Raw genomic sequence first — 18,464 nt, forward strand, 5'->3', positions numbered from 1 at the left:
GGGCCTCCCTACAGCCCCGTGGGGCAGCCCTGCTCCATTATGGCTTTTGCCTAATTAGGGTTTTTAAGTGAAAGTAATCAGTGAAAGTAATCAGAACCATGGGGGAGCTCTTAATAAACTGTCACCACCACGTTCACCGCTCGGGTGTTGTGCCCTTGTGAAAGTCAGGGAGCCCGGGCCTGCCCCCTGCACACCTGGATCCCAGACTCTGCCTCTGTGCCTGGTGCCCCCCAATGGGCCAACTGGCCACAGTCCGCGTCCCAGGAGACCTGGACCCTAGGAAGGACATTGGAGATGCAGCGGCCCTTACTGCTGGAGCCCCCCCACCCTGTCTCACGGCACCTGTGTTGCCCCCACTCTGCCACCAGCCACCCCCCCCCCCCCCGTTTCCCTGAGCCCTGCAGAAGGATGAGGGCTTACTGGGCATCTGGGCGCCTTGGCAGCTTGAACTGGAAGGGGCACTCCCCCAAGGCAAGACCATCTCTCCAGGGACATGCGTCGACCTTGCCCAGCGTCCCCCACTCCCACTCGCTGCCTGTGCGAGGCTCAGCATCTCAGCCCTAAGGGCAAAGCCCCTGCCCGCTGAGGCCTCCAGCCGCCTTTGCTTCTCACTGCTGCTGCTTTGGTGGGGGTGGCAGGAGATGGGGGGGTTCCCAAAACAGTCACCAGACGCTGCACCCTTCCTTGGCTACAGTGAGGGTGACCCCCCGCCTGCAGTCTCAAGTCACAGCCCCTCAGAGCCACCTTCTGGGCCGTGTCCCGAGGAGGTCCAGCCTCGGCTCCACACAGGTCGCCTGGGCCGGAGTGAGCAAGTCAGCAGGAAGAGGCTTGACGTGTGGAAACGTCCCCCTGCCGGGGTGTGGGCAGGAGCCCGTGTCGGGAGGCGACCCACGGGGGGGGGGGGGGGGGGGTCGGAGAGACCCACAGGAGCCCGGGCGGAGGGGTGGCCCGGGGCGGCCAGTTTCCCCGGAAGCAACCGACAGGTTGCACAGGAAGAGGGCTGGCGAGGAAGGGCCCCGAGAAGGCAGAGCTCAGGAAGGGCCGGGCCCAGGGGCTTCTCCCCCGCGGAGCTCCCTCCTCATCTGTGCGGGTGCGGAGAGGATGCGGTGAGGGCTGTCCTCGGCCGGGAGCGGCCCCGAGACCCCCGCAAACTCGGGGTCTCTCTTCCTTGCAGCTCCGCCTTCTTCCTCCCCGACCCTTCCCCAGCGAGGGCCTGCGGGAGGTAGGGCGGGATCTGGACGGGGCGGGGGCGGGGTCTGGGGCGGGGTCCGGGGCGGGGCTGGGGCGGAGGCCGGCCGGGGCGGGGTCCGGGGAGGGGGCGGGATCCGGGACGGGACAGGGCGGGGACGGGGCGGGGGCCGCACGGGGCGGGGGCCGGGTCGGGGTGGGGAGGGGGGGGGACGGGATTCGGGACGGAGCGGGGCCAGGGGCGGGATCCGGGACGGGGCGGAGACGGGACGGGGACGGGACGGGACGGGACGGGGACGGACGGCGCAGAGTCCGCACGCGGCGGGACCGGGGCGGGGCGGGGGCGGAGCCCGGCGGGGTGTTGACGCTCTCCCGGGAAACCGACCCCGGGCGGAGCTGCACCCACCGCCGCTCCCCACCGCCCGCCGCGCGCACCCCGCACGGCCTCGGAGCACAGGCGAGTGCGCGTGTCTGAGTGCACAGGCGTGCGTGTGTGTGGGCGTGTGCGCCCGCGTGCGTGTGCAGGCGTGGGCCGTCTCAGGGCGCTGGTGCGGGCGTCTGTCTCACGGGGCGTGCACTGGGCGGGGCTTGGGTGCCGGCACTTCGGGACCCTACAGAGACTGTCCCCGAGCGGGGCAGTTCATACTTCAGATCCGGTTTGGGAAGCGGGGAGGGGAGTGGCAGGGGCTGGTCCCCAGAACCAATCTCAGCGATCCCCTGACCTGGGCCTACGAGGCTCCCCACCCCCGGCCAAGAGCCAGGCAAGGGCGCCGACGTCGCCGCAGCCCCGCGCTTCCCCCGGAACGGCGGGCGGTGGGAGGTGGGCAGAGGCCGGGCCCTGACTTTGCGCGGGTCTCTAGAGCCTCGGAGCTCGGAGAAGGCGGCCTGTGTGACTTGGACAGGGGGCGGGTGGGTGGGGGCGTCCCACGTTCCCGTGGAGTCCTCTGCTGGAGGTGGTGTGGGGAGCAAGGGCCTGGACCCCCTGACCCCGCAGGCCACCCGGCTCCTCGCGTGGGCCGCCCAGCAGGGTAAGGGTCGCGTTCTGCAGAGGAGCCTGGCAGATGCGCCAGCCCCACGCGGCTCTTCCCGCCAGGGCGCTCTGCGCTGGCTGGGGTCTCCGTGGGGAGAGGTGGGGACTAACCAGCCCCCCCCCCCCCCCCGCCGCCCCAGGTGCCCGCGAGGACGAGACCTGGGCGGGTCAGGGGCGCAGCCGTAATGTCGGCGCGGGAGCTTGTGGCCTGCCTCTGCCGGGAAGGAGACCAGCGCCTGGCCCTGGGAGAGCTCCCCTTGGCCACCGCCTTCTACCTGGCGGCCTTCAGCTGCCACGCCCCCTCGGCCGTGCGGAGCGTCAGAACCGCCCTGGCTGAGGCCCGAGGGGTACCCGTGCTGGCCACCCTGGAGGCCTGGTGCCGCGGTGACAGCCAGATCCCCGCCATCCACTGGGACGGCATGGCGGTTGTCTCCCTGACCGGGACCCTGGCCTCCGCGTTCCTGGCCACCCTCTGCCCCGACCACCCCGCCGCGGTCCTGCACTCCCTGGCCAGTCTGCTGGCTCAGGGGCGCCACCAGGAGGTGGCTCAGCGCTGCAGCACCTTGCTGGATGCACGCTCCCAGCAAGCCCTGGAGCTCCAGCTGACCCGCGCCCTGGCCCGCGTGCTGTCCGGGGTGCAGGTGGACGCTGGCGTGGCAGACTATGTGCAGGCCTTTGCCTCCAGTGCAGACCGGACCGTGGCCTTCGTTCGCACCCACCAGCAGCCCCATCTCCCCATGCTGATAAGCACCCTGCAGGACCATATCTCAGGGCGCCGGGAGGCTGAGGACAGCATCCGCCAGCAGGAGGCTGGCTGCCAGGGACTCTTGGCAGCCCTGGACCCCGAAGGCACCTGGAGCGATGCCCTGTCACCAGAAGCCCTGCTCCGCAGTGGCCGGTATGAGGACTGCCGGGTGGTGTGCAGCCGGGCCCTTGAGTCTGACCTGACAGGCAGCAGACTCCCAGGTAAGAGTGAGGCCAGGGTGAACGTCGCTCCCGTCGTGCCTTCACAGCATGCTTAAGTCCTGGTTATGGTAGGGTGGGGGGTTGTTCCTGGGCTGGGGACACCACAGTGACAAGATGGACAAGCCCTGTCCTTACAGAGCACCCAAGAAAAGGAACAAACAAAATATGTGCTTTGAAAAATGGACCCTGCCAGGTGCTGCTCTAGCTGGGTGGTCAGGGAAGACTTCTTGGAGGAGGTGTCACTTGAGTTAAGGCTAAATGATTCCCAGCAGCAGAAACAGAACACAGGGTGCTGACAAGAGCCAGAAGATGCAGGTGCTCGCAAGAGGCTGAGGCACGCGATGCCACGTGCATGACAAGAGGACAGACAGTGTCTGTTTTCTGTGCACATGGGGTTTGCTGGTGACCCCAGTGTTTGTGTGTTGGGGAGGCAGGGATCAGACAGAGAGAACTAACAAGTGAGTGGGAAAATTTGTTTCTGGAAATAAGCTAGATCAGAAGGCCGAAGTCCTCCTACTATAAAAGGTACAAATAGGCTCAGCAGAGTCACCAAGAATCCTGAGCTCATGAGAAAGTAGGGTACCCTCTATGCCCAAAGCATAAACGTGCAGTGTCCTGTGAGCGGGGATACTGAGACTAGGACATCAGCAACTCCCGGGGGGGGGGGGGGGGAGGGTCTTCCACCAGAATGACCGGCAGAGACCCCCATGGAGACCGGAACTCCCAAGGCTACAACCTCAGGGAGCCAGTGTGCTGGGTAAGCCCTACCCGCCCCGCCCCCCAACTCCAGGAAGCTTGTCTGGGCTGCCTTGGCTCCGCAGCGGACAGGCCCACCCTCCCTAAGAGTCGCTGCATTAATTAGACCTAAATCACTTTTGTCACAGGGAGTCACCTTATCGCCACCATCAGCACAAACGTGGCTCACAACATGAATAAGTAAAGCCCTCTAACCGACTTTTTACAAACACAATTTCCTGTAACAAGTGTGTTCTAATCCCAGGGTTACTTATAAGGGTCCTTGAAAACACGGAAGAAACCCCGTGTATTTGAGAAAGTGCTCTGCCCTTCTCCGCAAGCAGACATTCAGGGACACTCTGTATGAAGACAAGAATAAGTACAATTTTAACTCGCATCTCCCATGGGTAAGCGTCCAGGCACCACGGCTCTCTCGGCGCCCGGGACAGCCATATCTCCTTCATTCAAGGTGCTTCATTAAGAGCTACTGCCGTAGGTGGAAATCATGGCCCTGGTCGTTTTAGGATCCTTCCAGCAAGGGGGCAAACTGGCTTGGCCTCCAGACATGCTGGGATCAATGAAATAGTGGGGTAGGCGTGATGCCGTGTGATCCTGAATTAAAAATTGTGACAGATATGGGAGGACACAAAATGTTATCCCATTGTTCCACTGTTGTTTTAATTTTAATTTTCCTGATTACTAGTGAGGCCAAGTTATTGAATTAAATTAATTTTAAAAATTTTTCCAATCTGGTGGGTGGAAAGTGGTATCTCGTTTTAATTTGCATTTGCATCATTACTATGATGCTGAACATTTGTCACGTTTCTTTGCCATCCGTGTTTTCTCTTATGGGAAATGCTTTTGCCAATTCTCCTATTGGATTTTTTTTTATTGATATGTAGGAATTCTTCAAATGCTCTGGGTATTAATCTTTTGCCCATTGTATATTTGGCATATATTTTCTACGTATTTGCTCTACCAGTTGTTACAAAGCTATACTACCCAATGCAGAAGGCTGCTGACTTAAGGGATTGATAGGAAGACCAATAAAACAAATTAGAAAGGCCGGAAACAGATCCATAGGCATCCAGAACTTAATATGTGAGAGAGAGCATCACAGATCTGTAGCGAAAGAAAAGGACCATTATTCAGTGGATGGTGCTGATTCTGGGAGAAAAAAAATAATTCCAAGTGGATTGTGTGATAGTTAAGTTTTATAGTTTCTAAAGAAAATATGAGAGAATCTCACTGAGATTTCTACGGACAGCCGGACTTCTTAAGATACAAAAAGTGGAAAGAGTAAAGGGAAATTTGTAGTATTTAATGAAATTAAAATTTTTAGACTTCCATTTCACCCATATCCAGAGAAAGCCCCCATCCTCACAAGCACACTCAGACAGCAAATAGGAGGAGGTGGGGTGGCGCTGTTGCTGATGGGAACCTCCCTGAGTAAAAACCCCCAGGCCCTGTTCCAAGCACTAAATGAGCATTAATCCATTTCATCCTCATGGCCATGTGAGTGCAGACCATTTTAAACCGCATTATAAAACAGAAAAGGAAACTGAGGCACAGTGAGATCCGGTAACCGGCCCAAGCCCCCGTCGTGTAAGCAGCAGTGGGTGTGCCTTTCCGGCTTTCCTGTACCTGCGGGCGTTCCCTGTTTCAGAGGCTAGCGTTGGGCCCCAACTTTGCCCCAAGAAGGCCAGAAGCAAAGATGCTGGAGTAGCAACCAGCCCCTCCCAAGGTCACAGGGTCAGAACCTCTGCACTGACCTGGGGGCACTGATCCCAGAAGAGGAAACTCACTCCGCAAATCCATCATTAAAGAGTAAGGAGGTTTCGTAACTAAATTTCCTTGTTGGCCAATCGGTGAGGTTGACTTTAAACCCATGGGACATAACACTGTTGGGTAGGTATGTGTACCACACCCACCCAGCTGTCCCTCCTGGTTCTGCTCTGTCGCTGAAGGTCTAGCATCACGATACAATGTCCTGGGCTACCGGGACACTCTAGGAAGATGCCCTGAGATGCTTCAGAGGGTCTAAAGCGCTGGACCGTCAGCAGCTGCTGGTGGCACCAGGGAGAATGTGGGCCTAGAGGCAGGACCGGAGCCTCTGTTTCTCTCCCCAGGTGAGCGTCGGGCTGCTCTGCTGGTCACCCGCGCAGCTGCGGCCTTATTTCTGGACAGTGGGGCCCAGAACCTGCTTCGGGACCTGCACGAGGCCTTCCACCAGAGCCCGTCAGAGGCGCGGAAGCAGTTTGAGGCAGTGCTCTCGGCAGGGGACCGGGAGCGCGTGCTGGCCCAGGCACAGGAAGCAGCGGACACGGGCTTCGCCCACTTCCAGGAGGCGGTGAGGAGCCGCGCTGAGCTCCGCGAAGACTCGGGCCGCGAGCTGCTGGCCCCAGTGACCCGCGCACTCCGTGTCCTGCTGCGCGCTGCACCGCCCGGGGTGCGCCCGGCGCTGGGCACTCGCTTGGCCGAGTGCCTGCTGCTGGCTGGGGACGCAGCGGGCGCCCGGGCGCTGTGCGAGCGCTTGCTGCGGCCTGCGCGTCCTGGGCACCGCGTGGACTACCGCGTCGGGGCCCACACCAGCGACCGCGCGCCCATTTTGGTGCTGCGCGGCTTTTGCGCGCTGCACGCCAGCGACGCAGGGCGCGCCCGGGAGGACTTCCAGGAGGTGGTGGAGCGCGGGCCGCCTCACCTGGGCAGCTGCGTGCGCGCTCTGTGTGGCCGGGGGCTGCTGAGGGTGCTGGAGGGTAGCGCGTTCCTGGGAGCGCTGGACTATGTCACCGCCTGCCGGCTGCAGCCCGAGGAGGCACTGCTCATCGCCAAGGCCTACGTCCCCTGGAACCAGAGGGGCCTCCTGCTGACCGTGCTGCGAGAAGAGGGCCGCAGGATGCTGCAGCGGAGGCCGGACCTGGGACTCACGGGCGCACCGGGCCGCCGGAGTAAGGCCGTGGAGATGGACAGCCCCGAGGCGCAGGAAGGGTAAAAACTAGCCCCATGCACCCCTGGGGCCACTGCTTCATCCTGGTCTCCCGTGAGGTAGCTAGGGGTGCGTGTCTTCCTTTTTTACAGAGAAGTAAACTGAGGCAGGAAACAGCTGGGATATTTCCCTGAATCATGGACAGCAGGTTTAGCACTGGAGCCTGCTTCTTAGGCCTCTCAATCACAAACAATGTGATGCTTTGTGGGCCTAATTATCATAGAAAATTAAGAACTTAAAAAGGAATGAAAAAATACAACCTTCCCATCGCCCCATAGGTAACGTTCCCTTCTGGTTGTTTCTCTCTGCACATGGGAGCTAAAATGGGTGTGAGCTCTATGGGCAACGTATGGCCCACTCTTTTCACTCAGTAGATCACAAACATTTCCTTTGCCTCTGGATTCCTCCTCGGGCAGCACAATCTATAGCCTGCCTAGCGAACCTGCCATCATTCCTTGTCCATTCCGAGAGCCTTGCCCTCTGTTAGAGCAGGAACGCCTCCACGATATTGTGTCCTGAGTGTGGACACAGAGGTGGGGTTTCCGGGTCATGGAGCACAGGCCTCTGTTAGGTCCTTGACTTCCTGACATGTCCGTATGCATGTCTAGCTACACGCCCAACCCTGATGTTCACTGGAATTTCTCTCGCAGCCTGATGGGTGCCCCTGTTTGGATTTGCATTTCTCTGGCTGCCAAGAGGTGACAGGAAGGTGTTTTAGCAAAGTTCAAAGCACTGAAAGGGGCGGGGGGGGGTGTGTTTGACGTCAGCTCCCCACCCTGCATGCAGGCGCGTGCAAACACACACACACACACACACACACACACACACACACACACACTTCCTCTGCCTGCAGGTCCGGCGATTCAAATTGCTTTGATGTGCTGGTGAGGAGGATTTCGTGTGCGAGATGGGTTCCTTTCTACTTTTGCCTCCGGGAATTGTCATTCCTGGAGGCTCCAGTCCCTCTCCCAGTGGGAGCTCGTTTGCACTCCCAGCGCACGGGGAGCATCCAAGTGAGGCCAGTGTGTTCTCTAACTCGGCCTACAACACACCCCTGAACCCTGCAAGGCCAACACTCTTGTCCCATTTCTACAGAAAGGGAAACTGAGGCAGGGTTGGCCTGTGGCCAGCCCACAGCTTCCACCTCCAACTGCAAAATGGTTGCCACACGGGTGGTGGGAGGATGCGGTGGGGAGCGAGGGCCAAGGGATCAATGTCAGAGAAGGCAGCTGTGGCTTCTGGAGACGGCATGTGCGAGGGTCCTTCCAGCAGACCCCAGGGCTCTGTGGCTAGATGGGAAGGAGCTGCCCGGACCAGGTGCCCGGGGATAGAACCTTCCTGGGCAGCTGAAAGGGGTGCAGACAGGGGCCAGGCTGGTTATCCCCCAGCTACTCTCTCCACAGGGATGCCCACGGTGTGTACCAGCTGGCCATGCTCCTGATGGAACTGGACCGGGAAGATGAGGCTTCAGGCCTCCTGGCAGCTGATGCCCTGTACCGCCTAGGCCGTCTGGAGGACACCCACAAGGCCCTGCTGCTGGCCCTCTCCCGGAGGCCCCAGGCAGCCCCTGTGCTCGTGCGACTGGCCCTGCTGCAGCTGCGGAGGGGCTTCCTCTATGACGCAAACCAGGTGAGGAGACCAGGGGGGTGGGGGGGGGTGCAGCATGGCAGGTGATGGGCCACAGCCCTGTGGAGGGCACAGGCCTCTGGGCCCCTCACTCTGCACCCCACAGTCTGGACTTTGGAGCAAGTCAATCATGTCCCAGCCCCAGGCTCTGCCACCTCCAGCAAGGCGCCCCTCACTTCCCTGACCCTCAGTCTCTTCGTCTGTGCCCTGCCCTTGTGGGCTGTCCTGAACTAGCTGGAGCAGGTATCCCAGGACCCAGCAGGTCTCCAGCATGCAGTAATTCCTTCATATTTGCTTTCAATATGTTATGAAGGAAAAGGGCCAAAAGTCAGGTGAGGACTGAGCTCTGTCCCAAATCTCTCAGTAAACTAGGCTTGGAGGGGACCCTGCCCAGGAAGGGTGGATGGCAGAGGGGTCCCCCGGTCCTCAAGTCCTGCTCGCCTCACCTCTCTCCAAGACCACTCTGCTCCCAGGAAAAGCAGAACTTCAACCGGATGTTAGGAGACCATCCGGTTGGAACCCGGGTCAGAAGGTTATGTTCCAGGGGAAGATGTCGGGCTTTGGGGCCTGTCAGCTTCTTCTGCTGTGCTCGGATTTGGGTTCCCGGTCTCCCTGCGCAAGGCCGCGCAGGTGGGAGAGGGGAGGATGCCCGGAACCCGCCGGTCCTTCTGCTCTGGGACCCGTGTCTTCAACGAGGGGCCAGCAGGGGCAGCATCGGGTCCCTGTGGGACCGAGCCGCTCGGAGAGCCGAGGGTGTGTCCCCCCCCCACCCCGAGTCTCGCTCCACCCAGACCAGCCACTGGTCCCAGCGCATTTGCTCCTCGCGCGGTGCCCTCGACCTCCCTACAATTTGAAAGCCCTCTTCCCCCGCGCTTCTCGTTGGATCTGCCGTGTGCAGGCCGGCGAAGCGAGATCTCCACCTCCATGCCACAGAGGAGGTCCTCCGGCTCGGGGACACTGGGATCCCCCACCCCAGGCCACCCCCAGCCCAGACGAGGGGCCCAGCTGCCCGACGCAAGCTCATACCTCCCGCCCTCAGCCTTCCCGGGGTTCAGCGCCCGCGACGCGCAATCCCTGTCCCAGAGCACCGCCCCCCAAGCTCCGCCCCCGAGCACCGCCCATGAGCCCCACCCCTGAGCCCCGCCCCTGAGCCCCGCCCCCGGACGCCCAGCTCGTGGGCCACGCCCCGTGAGCTACGCCCCCTCAAGGGGGAATGAGGGTGGGATGGTCTGGGGGTCCTGCACAGGGAGGAACCGGGTGACTGCCCTGCCCCTTGCAGCTGGTGAAGAAGGTGGTCCAGTCCGGGGACACGGCGTGCCTCCAGCCCACCTTGGACGTGTTCCGCCACGAGGACCGGCAGCTACTGCGGGGCCACTGCCACGCTCGGGCCCTGGCCATCCTGCGGGCGAGGCCCAGTGGGGCCGAGGGCACAGCCCACACCAGGGAGGCCATCGCTTACCTCTCTCTGGCCATCTTCGCTGCAGGTAGGAGCTGCCCGCCCGCCTCCGGGGTTCCCACCCTGTGCCAGGTACCTAGGGGCAAGAGAAGCCATGTGGGGCTCAAGCCCACTCTCGGTTCACGGGAGTGTGCGTGCTCTGGGGCCCCTCGAGGAGTACGCCTTGCCCCGAGCGAGGCCCTTGCTGTCCAGGTGAGCATGCTAAAGCGTGGGAGAGGGGTCAGACCGGCTGGGACCTGAACTGGGATCCTCCTGGCACCCTGGCCTGCCATCCCACAGCCCCTGGGCCCTGTGGGTAGGAGGGCCACACTTGACTATGGCCTCTCCTAGCTTGGCCCCCTCCACCCAGGAGAGGCTATGGTTCCCCTAAACCCTTTCTGGAAATAGTGGGGTGTCTCTGCATGGTGTCCCCATGTGCCCAGCAGACCCCCCCAGCACCATCCTGGGTGACAGAGCCTCTTGGAGTTGGGCCTTCTTAGCATGGGGTCATAGGGCACCCAGCTGGAGGGAAGGGACTTTCCCAAGGACGCACCCCGATTTCCTGGGGTGCATGGAGATTCAGAGTGCGGGCTTCAGATGGAGACACCAGGTGGACTCCTGGCTCCCCACCTTTCTCCTCGCTCACCTTTCTCAAAGCGGGTGACAGAGACGCCGGCGAGGGGTGGGAGTGAGGATCCCCTGAGCTAGTTCACGGACAACGCAAGGCTCGTGCCTGGGGCGGAGCTCATGCCTGCACACATTAGTGGGGAGGCGGGCATGACCCAGAGTGTGCGCTGTCCTGTCCGTCACTGGACAGACACCGGAGGGAGCGGGGTGGCGCTGTCCTTGGGGAGGGGCCTCTGTGCCCAGCATTCAGAGGGCTCCTCCCGGCCCACCTGGAAACTTCCCACCTTCAGCTGTTCCCTGTCCAGCCCCAAGGAACCGGCCCCCTCCCGGCCCCTCCTCGGCCTCACCTCAGATGTCGCTGCAGCGGCCCCTTCTCTTGGGACCCCTCTCTGACTGCCCACCAGCCTAGATGCCACCCTCACTGTTGGACTCCCTGTTTCCCATGGCCAGTGCCCCCAGGCAAACCCCAGCTGCCCTCCAAGGCTGTGTCTTGGCTTGTCTGTGAGCTCCCTGAGGTGGCCTCGAATGCTGAATGAGGGCAGATGCACCTCACCCACCGAGGCCCAGCAGCGGTCACGTCCCAATGCCACACCCCCTTCCTCCAGGGAGTCAGGCAGTTGAGTCCCTGCTCACCCGTGCCCGCTGTTACGCGCTCCTGGGCCAGAAGAAGACAGCCATGTTCGACTTCAACTCCGTGCTGCGGGCTGAGCCCAAGAACGCACAGGCGCTGTGCGGTCGGGCGCTTCTGCACCTGGCCCTGGGCCAGCAGAAGGTACCGGGGCCGCCCGCCCACCTGGGATGGGCAAGGGGGTTAGGGGAGGAACCAGCACGGCCTCCTTCCTTCTCAGCCGAAGCACAGAGAGAGCCGGGCCGGGCCGTCCTGAGTGTGGGACCCATTAAAACCTTTTCTGCTCAGACCTTTCATGGAAGAGGCCCGCTGCTTCCCGGACTCGGCACGGACTGTGCAAACCCTGGGGGCTACTAGACGCCCCCCTCCCCCCACTTAAGAAGACCTCAGCTGCCTTTTGGGTACGACACCCAGAGCTCTCTGCACAGAGCTGGTGGACTCACGCAGTCGGCTTGCAGGGACAGGGGTGGGAGGGGACCCGCGCTGTCCAGCCCCAGGCAGGTGCTTTTCACAGAGCAGGCAACCACAGCTGCACAGCTGCACAGGGGCCTTTCTCAGCCAAGAGCAAGGTCACAGGCGAGTGGCTGAAGCTGAGTGTCTGCCCTGAGGCCCTGCGCACAGAGGTGACCTGCCTGCCCGGTTTCTTAATGACGTAAGGGCCGGAGTGCAAGGGAGTGAGGACAAGCGGTCGCGGGAGCTGCTGAGGCGGGCGGCGGCTGCGGGCGCCGGCGGCCTCGTTTGTCCCGGCCCGTCGTGGGCTCTTTCTCAGTGAGAGCCCTTGGGTGCGGCCAGTGCTCCCTCCCCACAGCTCCAGCACCCTGGCCGCACACAGCTCACCAGGCTGTGCCTCCTGTCATAGAGGACAAGAACTGGGCCATCTGCCTCTTCTGGTGTCCCCAGCACCCGGGCAGATGCCCAGCGGGGACGATTCTGCCGCCCACCCTGCCCTCCTCCCCCCGCAGGAGGCTGTGGACGACATCCTCTCAGCTCTGAAGCTCGACCCTGGGACGGTGGTCCCTGAGGTTCGCTCTCTGAAGCCAGAGGCCCAGGCCCTCATCACCCAGGGCCTCTGGTCCCGCTGCCAGGCCCTGCTGAGCCAGCCGCTGGACACCGGGGCCACCCTCAGCGACGAGGACGCCCGGGGCCTCCTAGCTGTGGGGGAAGCGCTGATCAAAATCGAAGGTGGACAGCTGAGCGGACATATCCTGCAGGCAGACGTGCTCACTGCCATGGGTATGCCCGGCCCGGGTGTGGGGAATGTGGGTGTCTGCCCCAGCCCATCTCACTCTTGATTCTGTCCTGTAAAATGGAAGAGAGACACCCTGGATTCAGTGCCCCCTGGTGTCCTTTCCATCCCAAGTGCTGGTCCCTGTGACCTGGTCCCGGTGTGGGGCCGGGGGTGCCAGTGTTTTGAGCTTTCGTCCACCTGTGTACTTTTGCTTGCAGGGAAGACAGATAAAGGAGCAACTTGGGGGTTCATAAAAGGCCCAGACGCTTGGGGCTTCTCATAAACTCATGCATTTACTCAACAGCCGTTTACAGAAGGCCTGTGGACACCAGGCCAGGTTGTAGGTGGGCTTGTGTCAAGCCCCCGTGTGCCAAAACCCTGAGAAAATCCCAGTACTAATGTGAAAGGGGAGGGCTCTGGGCAGCCTGCAGTTCCCTGACCTGTCCCCGTCACCTCCAAGCCTGCGGAGCGCCCCTGGCAAGGCCTACAACTGCCCAGCGGCCGAGTACATGTTCACGCAGATGCTCAGGGCAGCCCCTCGTGGTGACCACAGTGAGTGTGCTCAGAGTCGTGCTGCTCAACCTGGGGTCATGCAGCTTAGGGACCCCCCCATGACGGGGTCAGCAGGCAAGCTGGGACTGGCGTGGTGTCACCATGTCCATCTCCCTGAGCCAACACCGAGCAATAGCGGCTCTGGCCGGCTTCCCAGCACGGTGGCCAGCGTCCCACCTCTCCTGCTGCCCGCCCCAGCAGCCCCCTGACTGTCCTTCCCGGATCATGGACAGGCAGCTACGAGGAAGCTGGAGACTGCCTGCAGAACGCCCCACAGACCACCCCGGGGTCGGAGGCGGCCCGCGCCCGGCGAGGCCTGCTCTGCCTCAAGAAGGGAGACGCGGCCGCCGCCGCGCGGGACCTGCAGCGCCTGGCCGAGACGGACGCGCAGGACCTCTGCCTCCTGCTGCCGCGCCTGGAGGCCTCTGAGCGGCAGCGCCTCAGCCAGGTGTGCTCCCCGGGCCCCGCGGCGCTCAGGGCTGCTCCGCCCTCCCGGATGCCCTGGTTTCAGTTGCGCGTCAGGGGGACAAGCCAGTCTGGCCATCCTAAACCCCAGCAACCTCTTGGCTTCTTTGCAGGAGGCATCCCACAGGTGACAGGGCCTGGGAGACAGGGCGGACCCCTCCTCAGACCTGGCTGAGCCAGCTGGGGGTACCTGCCCTTGCAGGAAGCCCACGCCCACCCCCAGGTCGGGCAGAGAGGGGCACCCACCGCCCCCCAGCGAGAGCGCGGCAGGAAGGCAGTGGGCTGAGGGAGGCATCAGGCCGGGCTGCTGCCTCTGGCTGGCTGCTCCATCGTTCCGCTGTCTGTTCAACAAGAACATACTGGCCACCTTCCACCACCCACTGGGGAGCTGCTGCCCCAGCCTGTGGGCCTCGTATCAGGGCAGACAGGGTGAGGGTGTCCTTCTGAGTGTCCTGGTATCGAGAAGACCCTAAATCAGGGCAGTAAGGAAACGAGGTGGCACTCGAGGCGAAACCATGAGGGACAGACAGGCCAAGGTGAAGGCCTGAGGGAGGAAGAGAGTTCAGAAAGTTCAAGAAACAGGCAGAACGTCGGTGCGGCTGGTGTGGATGGAGGAGGGGGTGGGACGGGTGACAGAGGCCTCTGGGCCCCATAGGACAGACCAGGAGGAGGAGGGGAGGAGGACAGAGGGCAGGAGCTCCAGCAGGTGGGGAGGAGAGGGGATTCCCCTGAAGTGGCTGCATTTCACCTGTGTGGAGGGCCGGGAAAGGACCAGCAGGAAGAGGTGGCCACCAGCACAAACCCACCTCGGAGTGGGGGCGGCTCAGAATCAAACCCCCTGTGGTGTTGGGCAGGCCCCCTACCTCCTCCCGCTAGCATGTGCCCAGGACTCTAGGGGGTTCTCTGGGGACCCCCCGCAGAACAGAAACCACACTGGTGTTCCAGCCACGGAGCTTAATAGAGCAGGTGGCTGCGCAGGCCTTGGACAGAAAGAGCCAGGACAGCCCTGGGCGATGCAGGGGGAACGGCTGCCACCAGGGGAATGAATGGGTCATCAGGACCTGGTGCTCAGAGGAGTAGAGCCCTGGGGAGGGGACTGGCTGGGGTCTCAGCACGGAGACTGGATGGTCTGGTTCCCAGGACCACTTCGGTAGAGTCTCTGAGCCCTTATGACGGGGCGGGGCGGGGGTCCGAGACAGGAGGAGGGGTGCGGGGCGGCGGACCGAGACAGGAGGAGGGGTGCGGGGCGGGGGTCCGAGACAGGAGGAGGGGTGCGGGGCGGGGGGCCGAGACAGGAGGAGGGGTGCGGGGCGGGGGTCCGAGACAGGAGGAGGGGTGCGGGGCGGGGGTCCGAGACAGGAGGAGGGGTGCGGGGCGGGGGTCCGAGACAGGAGGAGGGGTGCGGGGCGGGGGTCCGAGACAGGAGGAGGGGTGCGGGGCGGCGGACCGAGACAGGAGGAGGGGTGCGGGGCGGGGGTCCGAGACAGGAGGAGGGGTGCGGGGCGGGCGTCCGAGACAGGAGGAGGGGTGCGGGGCGGGGGTCCGAGACAGGAGGAGGGGGGCGGGGGGGGGGTCCGAGACAGGAGGAGGGGTGCGGGGCGGGGGTCCGAGACAGGAGGAGGGGTGCGGGGCGGGGGTCCGAGACAGGAGGAGGGGTGCGGGGCGGGGGTCCGAGACAGGAGGAGGGGTGCGGGGCGGGGGTCCGAGACAGGAGGAGGGGTGCGGGGCGGGGGTCCGAGACAGGAGGAGGGGTGCGGGGCGGGGGTCCGAGACAGGAGGAGGGGTGCGGGGCGGGGGTCCGAGACAGGAGGAGGGGTGCGGGGCGGGGGTCCGAGACAGGAGGAGGGGTGCGGGGCGGGGGTCCGAGACAGGAGGAGGGGTGCGGGGCGGGGGTCCGAGACAGGAGGAGGGGTGCGGGGCGGGGGTCCGAGACAGGAGGAGGGGTGCGGGGCGGGGGTCCGAGACAGGAGGAGGGGTGCGGGGCGGCGGACCGAGACAGGAGGAGGGGTGCGGGGCGGCGGACCGAGACAGGAGGAGGAGGCGGACGGGGTTCTCCGAGCGGAGAGGAAGGACCCGGCGGGAACGCGGGCTTAGCCGGGGCGGCGCGCAGGGTGGTTTCCACGGCGGTTGAGACCCGCTGGGCCGTTGCCGGGCGACGCGGGCCGACCCGGAAGTCAACCGGAGAGGTCACGCACCGCTTCCGGCGCGCGCCCCGCCCCTCCGGCTTCACTGCGCTTGCTCCGCGGCGGTCCTTCCGAGATCCGGGCGGCGCTCGGAGGTCCAAGGGGCTTGGGGCTCCGCTCGCTGCCGGCGCCCGAGGCTCGGCCCTCCTGCTGGCGACCGCGAGTGTGACCCGCCGCAGGGCGGAGGGACAGGGACAGCGGGGAAGGCCGGCCCCGGGACCCTCGTCCGGCAGCGGGGAGCCAGTGCGGGCTCTGGAGGAGAGCAGGCGCCGGAGACACGAGGGGACGGCCTGTGGTGGGCTGGGGGAGGGGACGACCACCATCCCCGGGAGAGGAAGTGAGCCTGGGGCAGAGGAGGCCTGTTGGCTGGGCCGCGCCGACGGGGGTCCGGCAGCCCCCAGGGAGGGAAGGGCGAGGTCGGACGGTGCCCGCTGACCTCGGACTCCGCCCTGCGGCATCCTCGGAGGTCGGGACTGGGTGGCGCCCCCCACAGCCCTCGGCACCACGCTCCAGTCCGGGGCGCGAGCACAGCGAACCCCAAGCCCTGGAGGTCGTGCCGGCAGATGCTAGGGCGGTGGCCCGTCGGCGGCGCAGCCTCTCCCCGCCGACTCGGCTCTGCAGGGTCTTCCACTCCCTGCACTGAGAAACCCAGCCATGCTCCGCGGACCCTGCCCTCCGGACTTCGGGCAGAGGAGAGGGTCCAGGGACCGAGCTGGGCAGAGGCGGTGCGGGCTCCTGCCCTCAGGGCCAGGGCAGCCTTGGCAGCTGCCCATCCGTGGGCCTCTGGGGAAGGCAACCGCAGAGAAGGGCTGAGACAGGGAGGAAGGAGGGAGCAGCTCACCGGATGACAAGCAGTAGGGCTGGGGGTGGGGGGACAGTGAGGAGGAGAGGGGAGTCCAGAGGGACCCCATCAGAGCTGGGCTTCCAGGGTGGTGGGGTTGCAGGACGTGCCCTCTACCCTGTACTTCCACTCCCTCGGAGGAAGTGGGCAGCGCTCTGCACAGGTCAGGAACAGAGGCCAGCTGGGCAGGGGAGGGGCCTGTGTCTCTCCGGGCTGTCCCACACTGCCTCCCTCTGTCCCCTCTGTGCAGGCTGCAGCCCAGGAAGCCAACACCCTCCTGAAATCGGGGCAGCCAGAGCAAGCACTGGGCTACTGCTCACTGGCAGTCCTCGCCGGGAGCAGCAGTGCCCATCACCTGCGCCTGAGGGCCACCTGCCTGGCTGAGCTGCAGGAGTTTGACCGGGCACTGGAGGACCTGAACCATGTCCTCCAGGGGGATGTGCAGGACCGTGACCTCCCGACGAAGGTGGAGGACCTGTGCTCCCAGGGCCGCCTGCTGCTGAGCCTGGGGGATGGGGCCAGGGCTGCAGGGGCCTTTGCCCAGGCTCTCAAGCTGGCACCCACCCTAGCCCAGAGCAGCCTGTGGGAGCGGCCAGGTCGGGGCCCCACTGCCAAGGCATTTCTGTGCCATGGCCAGACCTGCCTAGAGGAGCAGCGCTATGCAGAGGCCTGGACGGCAGTGGAGAGTGGCCTGCTGGCAGACCCCGAGCACAGTGGCCTGAGGAGGCTGAAGGTCAGACTCCGGAGGGAGGCATCCTTGGGGTGCCGGCTCCACTGACCCCATGCTCTCGAGGCCTGGATGTGGGCCCCTCCGGCCATTCCACCCTGGATGGGCTCCTGAGCCACGGGATACAGTGGGCCTAACTGATGTAGCTCAGACTCCGTGGAGGAGAGAGACACCCAGAAACGCTGATGATAGTGTATAGATGGTGTTACCTCATCTCATGGCAACAAAGCTATAAATCAACCTTTTAGAGTTCCCTGCGTGTGAAACGGCTCTGGGGTCCAAGAGGAGATCACAGCTGGTCAAAGAAAGTTGAAGAACTAATCATAACAAAACCCGTGCAGAGGAGCACTTGTGGGATGCTGCCCTGGCAGGCCGGGGGAAGTCCGGCCCCAAGCAAATTACCAAGCGATGGGAAGAAAGCGAAGTACATGTTCAGTTCAAGAAGTTGGAGAAAGACAATAAAACTAAAGAAATCAGGAGATAGGAATTAAGGATAAAAGCAGAGATTAATAAATTAGGAACAAAAGAAGAATAAATACAAACTCTGGTTCTTCAGAAATAAAGTAGATGAACCAACAGCAGCTCTATTGAGAAAGACGGAGGAAGCACAGGGGCCATCGAGTTCACGGCAGTGAGCCCCGTGCACCTCCTGACAGGCAGATGGCGCGGCTGTGCCGGCTCTCAGGGCAGCCGGTGCCCTGGGAAAAAGGTCTACACTCCCACGTCTGGAGGTCCCCAGCGGGCTCGGGGCCACATAGCCCCGTGGCAGGACAGACCATGAACCTGGCGTTCAGCCTTTAGTAGGGTCTCAGGGTGGGCTCTCTGGGGTTTCGTGGGTCACTCATTATTGGCTAGTTTGAAGCAGAAGAGTGGGAATGGGGTCTCCGGAGACTAGAGGCAGGGTCATACAAGCAGTCAGTTACCGAGATAGCCGAGGGCTTCCTGAGGGGGCACCCCACGGATGTGAGCAGCCCACTTCCTTCTCTGGTCGTTTTGCTAACAGCCGTGTCCTACAGCTGGCAACACACGTTTTCCAGATGGGATGTTGTTTGAAACGGACACCCTGGCAATTAAAAGCTTGATGTCAGGCACAGCAGAGACACACAATTTTAAAGTGACAAGGACAAAGTAACAAACAGAGGAAATTAAAAACATCATAAGAAATTATGTTTCTCAGAGCAAATAAATTTTGAGGCCTGGATGAAATGAATTGGTTCCTAGACAAATATTTAATTAAACTCATCAGA

At 63.0% G+C, this 18,464-nt stretch overlaps 1 protein-coding gene across 2 annotated transcripts; it reads left to right on the forward strand.

The window, feature by feature from the left end:
• Positions 1–1,585: 1,585 nt before the first annotated feature.
• TTC34 (tetratricopeptide repeat domain 34) lies at positions 1,586–17,748 on the forward strand. 2 transcript variants are annotated; one of them, XM_047728153.1, is made up of 9 exons: positions 1,586–1,645; positions 2,359–3,184; positions 6,049–6,907; positions 8,309–8,534; positions 9,811–10,015; positions 11,199–11,365; positions 12,184–12,454; positions 13,235–13,449; positions 16,741–17,603. In XM_047728153.1, exons 2-9 carry the CDS (start codon positions 2,404–2,406, stop codon positions 17,266–17,268), a joined length of 3,252 nt encoding a protein of 1,083 aa, XP_047584109.1. In that variant the 5' UTR covers positions 1,586–1,645; positions 2,359–2,403; the 3' UTR covers positions 17,269–17,603. The 2 variants fall into 2 exon arrangements, with proteins under 2 accessions (XP_047584109.1, XP_047584108.1); XM_047728152.1 differs by lacking the exon at positions 1,586–1,645 and having other exon boundaries at positions 2,156–3,184; positions 16,741–17,223; positions 17,466–17,748.
• The last annotated feature ends 716 nt before the right edge of the window (positions 17,749–18,464 follow it).

Source organism: Lutra lutra, chromosome 4, assembly GCF_902655055.1.
Source record: "Lutra lutra chromosome 4, mLutLut1.2, whole genome shotgun sequence".
NCBI classification, from domain to species: Eukaryota; Metazoa; Chordata; class Mammalia; order Carnivora; family Mustelidae; genus Lutra; species Lutra lutra.